At 49.6% G+C, this 8,605-nt stretch overlaps 1 protein-coding gene across 2 annotated transcripts; it reads left to right on the forward strand.

Moving 5' to 3' along the window:
• Nucleotides 1–6,856: 6,856 nt before the first annotated feature.
• Nucleotides 6,857–8,326, forward strand: NPPB (natriuretic peptide B). Of its 2 annotated transcripts, XM_023191997.2 has the most exons (3): nucleotides 6,857–7,087; nucleotides 7,320–7,575; nucleotides 8,117–8,326. In XM_023191997.2, exons 1-3 carry the CDS (start codon nucleotides 6,956–6,958, stop codon nucleotides 8,131–8,133), a joined length of 405 nt encoding a protein of 134 aa, XP_023047765.1. In that variant the 5' UTR covers nucleotides 6,857–6,955; the 3' UTR covers nucleotides 8,134–8,326. The 2 variants fall into 2 exon arrangements, with proteins under 2 accessions (XP_023047765.1, XP_023047763.1); XM_023191995.1 differs by having other exon boundaries at nucleotides 6,867–7,087; nucleotides 7,320–8,326.
• Nucleotides 8,327–8,605: the final 279 nt, after the last annotated feature.

Consider the following 8,605-nt stretch of genomic DNA (forward strand, 5'->3'; position numbering starts at 1 on the left):
TGACAGAGTGAGACTCCGTCTCAAAAAAAAAAAAAAAAAATTGGCTGGACGTGGTGGTGTGTGCCTGTCAGCTACTCAGGAGGCTGACGTGGAAGGATTGCTTGAACCTGGGAGGTCAAGGCTGCAGTGAACCATGATTGCACCACCGTCCTCCAGCCTGGGCAGCAGAGTGAGATCCTATCTCAAAAAAAGTTAACCTCAGTATCTCAGAATGTGACTATATTTGAAGACAGGGCCTTTAATGGGGTAAATATTAGGTTGGTGCAAAAGTCATTGCAGTTTGCCATTACTTTTAATGGCAAAAACCACAATGACTTTTGCACCAACCTATGTTTTGAAATGTAATTTCAAACATTTCTAAGACAAAGGCAGGCAGTTTCTTTTGGAGATTGTCAGTTAAGAATCTTTAGAGGCCGGGCGCGGTGGCTCCAGCCTGTAATCCCAGCACTTTGGGAGGCCGAGACGGGTGGATCACGAGGTCAGGAGATAGAGACCATCCTGGCTAACATGGTGAAACTCTGTCTCTACTAAAAAATATAAAAAATCTAGCCGGGCGAGGTGGCGGGCGCCTGTAGTCCCAGCTACTCAGGAGGCTGAGGCAGGAGAATGGCGTAAACCCGGGAGGCGGAGCTTGCAGTGAGCTGAGATCTGGCCACTGCACTCCAGCCTGGGAAACTCCAGAGCCAGACTCTGTCTCAGAAAAAAAAAGAATCTTTAGAATGGAAGTGACAGAAATCTAACTTGAGTTGCTTTGGGGAAAAAGAGGTCGAAGGGGCAGATTTATTGGCTCACAACTGTAAAGTCCAAAGTATACTGACATCAGGCATTGCTGGATCCAGGGACTTTTAATGCTGTCACCAGAATGCCAGTGATGGGGAAAATATGGGTGCAGCACAGTTCTTTCTGGAGGTGATAGGAAGGATAAGGTGACCCTTTCAGAGTCCCTTGCTCCTTAGCAAGGAGAGGGAGGGAGAAAGTGCAGGGGGCAAGGAGAAGGAGAGAGAGAGAGAGAGAGAGAATATTACCTGGCAATACACAGTAATTTTCTATGCTCAGAAATTGTCGTGAGGCTGGACATGGAGGGTTGGAAGTTTTTGGTTTTGTTGTTGTTATTGTTGTTCTAAAGACAAGGTCTCACTCTGTCGCCCAGGCTGGAGTGCAGTGGGGTGATCCTGGGCTCCTGGGCTCAGGTGATCCTCCCATTTCAGTAGCTAGGACTATAGGCGACACCACCACACCTGGCTATTTTTATATTTTATTTAATTTCTTTAATTTAATTTCTTTAATTTCTTTCTTTCTTTCTTTCTTCCTTTCTTCCTTTCTTTCTCTCTTTCTCTCTTTCTTTCTTTCTTTTTTGTTTTTGTAGAGATAGGGTCTCACGATGTTGCCCAGGCTGGCCTCCAACTTCTGGGCTCAAGCAATCCTACCACCTGGGCCTTCCAAAGTGCTGGGATTACAAGTGGGAGTCACCATACCAGACTGAGTGGTGGGAATTAACTCTTTTCTTTCAAGCTGCCAAGCTTAGCCCTCCCTCTGTTAGCCACGTCTAGAGATTTACTTCAAGAGCAGAGAAGGTCTACAGACCCATACTGGTTTCCAAAACACCCCCTAACACACACACACACACACACTTGCGTGCACACCTGCATGTCTGCCACAGCTGTGAAGGGTCTGATGGTCCTATGCAGCTGGTTTCTGGCTTTTGGAGGAAGTCTAAGGGTCACAGAAGTGGGAGCAAGCAAACTGATCTATAAGATGGGGTAAGCTGGCCGGGCATGGTGGTTCACACCAGTAATCACAGCACTTTGGGAGGCCAAGGCAGGAGGATTGCTTGAGCTTAGGAATTCAAGACCAGCCCAGGCAACATGGTGAAAACCTGTATCTACAAAAAAAAAAAAAAAGTACAAAAAAATTCTAAAAATTAGCCAGGTGTGGTGGTGCATGTCTGTAGTTTCAGCTACTCAGGGGGCTGAGGCAGGAGAATCACTTTAGCCTGAGGCGGGTCAAGGCTGCAGTGAGCCAAGGTAGTCCCACTGCACTCCAGCCTGGGTGACAGAGTGAGACCCTGTCTCAAAAAGATAAAAAATAAAAAAAATTAAACTGAGTTGACTTATTACAGTTAGGGCTTTTGTGCCTGGCAGAAACCTTTGTCTAGCCCTTTCATTCTACACAAAGGGAAACCATCCCAGAACAGAAAAGCAAACCGAGCAGAATCCTCGGAACAGGCCATGTGTGGTGGCTCACGTCTGTAATCCCAGCACTTTGGGAGGCTGAGGCGGGCAGATCACCTGAGGTCAGGAATTCAAGACCAGCCTGGCTAACATGCTGAAACCCCGTCTCTACTAAAAATAAAAAATTAGCTGGGTGTGGTGGCACGCGCCTGTAGTCCCAGCTACTCAGGAGGCGGAGGCAGGAGAATCACTCGAACCCAGGAGGCAGAGGTTGCAATGAGCTGAGATTGTACCACTGCATTCCAGCCTGGGTGAAAGAGGAAGACTGCATGTCAAAAAAATAAAAAATATATATATAAAAAAAAGAATCCCTGGAACAGAGCCACACAGTGAGTCAGCCGTGGGCAGAGATGAGCCTGCCTCCTGCCTCCTGGGTCAGTGCTCCTCTGCCTCCTCCTTTGCCTTCCCCCAGGTGCCCAGTGCTCTTATACTATCCAGTTTGGCTGCCCAGGATTGGGCTGGAGATTGGGGCCAGAGGAAAGCTACAGAGAAATCTTGCGGCTGGAGTCCTGCTCTCTGACCAGTCAAACCTTGTATTCTGCACAGTTTCTTCCTTCTGCAGAGAGCGTAGGGGTGGTAGCTGATCCATTACCCAGCCCTTCTAGACTCTACTTATGCATCTGCTCTGTCCAGAGTGCCCTCCCCATCTTCCATCTTCCTTCTCGTGGCTAACTCATTCTTATCCTTCAAAGCCTTAGCCCAGCCCCACCTTCTCCAGCAAGCTCCTTTCTCGACTGCGTGCTCCTGCTGTGCTCACAGAAGCTCCAGGACTCACTGACACTGTATCTGTCACTCACTGTGGCAGCCTGGGGAGCCTGTGATTGTGCCCACCTTTCCACCTGCACTGTAAGCTTCTCAATGGCAGGGACTTTCTTGTCCATCATGTATCCCCACCTTCCAGCAGAAATATTAGATATTCACCTGCACAGTCTCATTTTATGCTCACAACAACCCTATGAGGTAGCCATGAGAAAACAAGGAGAGACGAAGCAACTTGCCCAATACACAGAGGTAGCAAGAAGTTGATATGAAATTGTGTCCAGACTGTTATTTCAGTCTTGGCTGTGGGTTACTATGACCCCAGGCTCTCGGTGAAAGTTTGTTGAATGAGTTAAGGGTCTTATTTCTTTCTCTGTGGCCAGATTAAGCACTTAGAGTTGGACGGTGGTGGGGAACCAATACTTCTACCACAATAACCTTTACTGAGGGCTTACTATGGGACAGACACTGCTTGGCGTTTGACATATACTCTATTAATTTCCCATTGCTGCTGAAACAAAGTCTCACAAGCTTGTTGGCTTAAAAGAACATGACTTTATTTTCTTACAGTTCCAGATATCGGAAGTCTGAAGTCTGAAATCTGTTTCACTGGGCTAAAACTAAGGTATTGGTGAGCCCATATTCCTTCTGGAAGCTCTAGGGAAAAGTTCATTTCTTTGCCCTTTCCAACTTCTAGAGGCTGATTACATTCCTCGGCTCGTGGCCCTTTCCTCTAGCTTCAAAGCCAGCAGTGTAGTCTCTTCTCTCCTCTCTGACATCTGTTTCCATCCTTACATTTTGTCCCTCTGGGCTTGATCCTCTGGCCTCCCTCTTATAAGGACTCTTGGGATGACGTTGAGCCCTCCTGAATAATCCAGGATAATCTCTCCACCTTGAGGTCCTTAACTTAACCACACCCGCGGAGTCCTTTTTACCATGTAAAGTAGCATATTCACAGGTTCTGGGTATTAGGATATGGACATATTTTGGGGACTATTATTCAGGCTACCACGGACATCATCAGATTTAATCCTTGTACATTAATGCTGCAACAGAAGTGTTACGATTAGCTTCACTGAATAGACTTGGAAAGCACACGGCATATGACAGGCCCTTGATACATGTTGATGGGGCTGATCTGGTGTGAGAGTTGATTGACAACATGTCCTCCTCCCTGTACAGCAGGCCTTGGAGGATGTGTCTAGTTCTGTGTCTTCCCTGAGGTCTTCTCCCACGGTCCCCTCCACTGGGGACAGATAGAAACTGTCAGAATGTCTGACACTTAGACACTTAATTGTCCCACTTGGGGTCACTTTGTCTCCCCAGTGAAATCACAATCTCCTTCTGTATAAAGACCAACTCTCATATACTACTAATTATTTGGCCCTTTATACAGTGCCACAAGCTTTTGCAGACACCTTTTTTTTCCTTTTAGTCCTTGCAAGGACTGTCCATTTTACCAAAGAGCAAAGTGAGGCTCTGGCGAGATGCATAGTCAGTTTTTAATCGTGCTGGTTGATGAACCCTGCCTTGCTCCAGATCCTTTATCTCATGGTACCCACCATGAGGGACTCTCTGCACCCTCAGCATCCTCTTACCCACTGACTCAGCTCTGCACTTGACTGAATTTTCTTACATCTTTAGCTTCCTCTTAACCTTTTGATACTCTTACTGTGGCATGCTCAAGCGCGCGCGCGCGCACACACACACACACACACACACACACACACACACACACACAGACACAAAACTACCCCAGCCCCCAGCACATTTCCAACACTGGTGTTTTTACACAGCCCTTACCCACCAACCCCCATTTATGTTTCATCTGCAAAATGCTCATCTGAGCCGCTTCCCATTCTTTCTCCTGCACACACAGTCACCACTAGACTTGTACATTCCCCACAGCACAACTCCCAGAGCCTTCATAGATGACAGGGGTTTCACCTAAGCTTGCTTTCTGTGGAAACACCTTGTGATCACCCTGGCAGTGGTTATGAGCTTCAGGTCTGGAATCAGCCTGCCTGGGGTTGGAATCTGGGCTTTATCATGTGTCAGTTGTGTGACTTTTGGAAAGTAGATTAATTCATGAGCACCATTTCCTCATCTGAAGTGAGGAATGATAACCATGCTTTTCTCACCTCAGGGGCAGATGCTATTTTTTAGGCAAGATTTGCTTAGAGGTCCCAGTTTCTTATTGCTGCCCTTCTCTGCCATAACTCTTCTCCCCTCATAGACAGCTCCACTCCTCCAGCCTGCTGCTTCTTGACCCCAATACTCTGGAAGGGGAGTGACATCAGTTGTATGCTTGAGGTGGGTATTTTAGCTGCTATGACTCTTCCCAGGGCAATTTCTCTTCATAGTCTCATTTCCAATCACAGACAGGAGGCCCAGGCCACCTGCTAATGAAAATTAGTTCATGGGTGACCAGATGAAGGAGGCACTGGGAGAGGGGAGCTCCCCATATCTCTGGTGTCCCAGCAAATAGATAACCACCATTCCAGCCCTCCTTTTGTTTTCTTTCTTTTCTTTTCTTTTCTTTCTTTCTTTCTTTCTTTCTTTCTTTCTTTCTTTCTTTCTTTCTTTCTTTCTTTCTTTCTTTCTTTCTTTCTTTCTCTCTCTCTCTCTCTCTCTCTCTCTCTCTCTCTCTTTCTTTCTTTCTTTTTTTACTCTCGCTCTGTCGCCCAGGCTGGAGTGGAGTGGTGTGATCTCAGCTCACTGCAACCTCCGCCTCCCAGGGTCAAGCGATTCTCCTGCCTCAACCTCCTGAGCAGCTGGGACTACAGGCATGTGCCACGACGCCCAGCTAATTTTTGTATTTTTAGTAGAGACGGGGTTTCACCGTGTTAGCCAGGATGGTCTCGGTCTCCTGACCTTGTGATCCGCCCGCCTTGGCCTCCCAAAGTGTTGGGATTATAGGCAAGAGCCACCACGCCCAGCCCATCCTTTTGTTTTCTATCCTGTGTTGGCTAGGTGGGGGAGAGGAGGTGTTGACACCTGGAGGACACACATATAAGGCATTCCTGGGTGACTTCGTCATCACTGGGCCCTGTCTCTCAAACTTCCAGCGAAATCTGCTCTTCCCTTTAAGGGGTGATAGAAGGGTCAGCATTTCAGAAGTTCCTGGTCATACCCAGGCTTTTAATGAACTGCCACTGGGGAATCAGCAACCCGTTGCTGTAAGGGCTATAGGATGGGGGGTTGTGAGAGCATAGGGAAGAGTCTCAGAGGTCTCTTGTCCCTGCTCTACGCAGGTCTTTCTGGCCTGAAAATCCCGTCAAAGAGAGCAGCTCTTGAGAGGTTGCTCCAAGTTCCCTCGGGACGATCAGCACCACGGACAGCGGCCAGGGCGCCCTGAGGACGCGGGTGCACAGCGGCGAGCAGGTGCTGCGCTACGTGCGGGCCAGGGAACTCGCGCGGGGAGGGGAAGGGAGACACGTCGTGGGTGGCGGGGTGTTGGCCGGGGTTGTTTTCGCTCTGAGTCACCCTGTGCGCCCCCCGCTCACGTCGGGCCTCGAAACGCCGGGGTTCTCCCTGCCTTTTCCAGCAACGGTGGGTGGGGAGGCAAGACGCAAGCGCCAACCTAGGACACCCAGGCTTTTGCAGGAAAGGAAGAAGCGGGAGACGTGGACTTGTCTGTGTCTCCAGCGCGTTCCTGCCCCCTGCCCGACCTGGCCCATTTCTATACAAGGTCGGCTCTGCCCGGGTCTCCACCTCCCGCGTCACAGGCGCGGAGGGGCTCATTCCCGGGCCCTGATCTCAGCGGCCCGGAATGTAGCTGATAAATCAGAGATAACCCTGCAGGGCAGGGCGGGCGGACATTCAGCTCCAGGATAAAAGGCACGGTATCCCAAGGAGCCAGGAGGAGCACCCGCAGGCTGAGGGCAGGTAGGAAGCAAACCCGGACACATCGCAGCAGCAGCAGCAACAGCAGCAGCAGTAGCCTCCGCAGTCCCTCCAGAGACATGGATCCCCAGACAGCACCTTCCCGGGTGCTCCTGCTTCTGCTCTTCTTGCACCTGGCTCTCCCGGGAGGTCGTTCCCACCCGCTGGGCAGCCCCAGTTCGGTCTCGGACTTGGAAACGTCTGGGTTACAGGTGAGAGCAGAGGGCAACTCAGGGGGAATGGACAGCAGCAATGAAAGGGTCCTCACCTGCTGTCCCAAGAGGCCTTCACCTTTCCTTTGGAATTAGTGATAAAGGAATCAGAAAATGGAGAGATTGGGTGCCATGACCCTGTACCCAAGGCAGTCAGTTCACTTGGGTGCCATGAAAGGTAGGTGAGCCCAGGGGTGGGTCCCTGAGGCTTGGACTCCCTCATCCATTGCAGGAGCAGCGCAACCATTTGCAGGGCAAACTCTCAGAGCTGCAGGTGGAGCAGACATCCCTGGAGCCCCTCCAGGAGAGCCCCCATCCCACAGGCGTATGGAAGGCCCAGGAGGCAGCCACTGAGGGCATCCGTGGCCACCGCAAAATGGTCCTCTACACCCTGCGGGCACCGCGAAGCCCGAAGATGGTGCGAGGGACTGGCTGCTTTGGGAGGAAGATGGACCGGATCAGCTCCTCCAGCGGCCTGGGCTGCAAAGGTGAGCAACCCCTGCCACTCCGGCCGCCTGGCCCCATTCCCGTGTGTGACACTTTTAGAGTCACTTTGGGGTTTGTTGTCTCTGGGAACCACACTCTTTGAGAAAAGGTCACCTGGACATCACTTCCTCTTGTTAACAGCCTTCAGGGCCAAGGGGTGCCTTTGTGGAATTAGTAAATGTGGGCCTCTTTCGTTACCACGCCCGCGATACTTTCTCCTCACCTGCTACCTCCTATCAAAGGGGCAGAATCTCCTTTGGGGTCTGTTTATCATTTGGCAGCCCCTCAGTGGTGCAGAAAGAGAACCAAATATCTCCTCCTGGTTTCCTCTAAACTGTCTATAGTCTCAAAGGCAGAGAGCAGGATCACCAGAGTGATGACAATCCCCAATTTACAGATGAGAAAACTGAGGCTCAGAGAGTTGCATGAAGCCTCAGACGTCTGATGACTAACAGGGTGGCGGGTGGTACACGGTGAGGGAAGCTCAGCCCCTACCTCCATCTCCCACCCTAACCATCATCACCCTCTGTCTTTCCCTGACAGTGCTGGGGCGGCAGTAAGAGGAAGTCCTGGCTGCAGACACCTGCTTCTGATTCCACAAGGGGCTTTTTCCTCAACCCTGTGGCCATCTTTGAAGTGATTCTATTTTTTTAAATGTATTTATGTATTTATTTGATTGTTTTATATAAGACGGTTTCTTACTTTTGAGCACAAAATATCCGTGGTGAAATAAAGTCAACATTATAAGCTTTATCTTTTGAAACTGAATTTGTCTTGGTGCATTAAAAATAATCCCTAATTTCAAAGAAACCAACCCAACAAAAACCACAAAACCCTGTGATCTCAAGACACTTTCGTGGTGGGACGGGGACATGGCCTCAAGGGTAGCAGACTTTCTTTTCTTTCAGAGTTTTTAATGCTCTGAAATGTTATTAAATATCTCAAGCACTTGAGGCACTTGGGAGAAACTGCTTTTCAAAGCAGGGCAGTTTCTTCCTGGGTGTGGAATGGCCCTGACATATGTGTGCAACC

Source organism: Piliocolobus tephrosceles, chromosome 1 (assembly GCF_002776525.5).
Source record: "Piliocolobus tephrosceles isolate RC106 chromosome 1, ASM277652v3, whole genome shotgun sequence".
NCBI lineage: Eukaryota > Metazoa > Chordata > Mammalia > Primates > Cercopithecidae > Piliocolobus > Piliocolobus tephrosceles.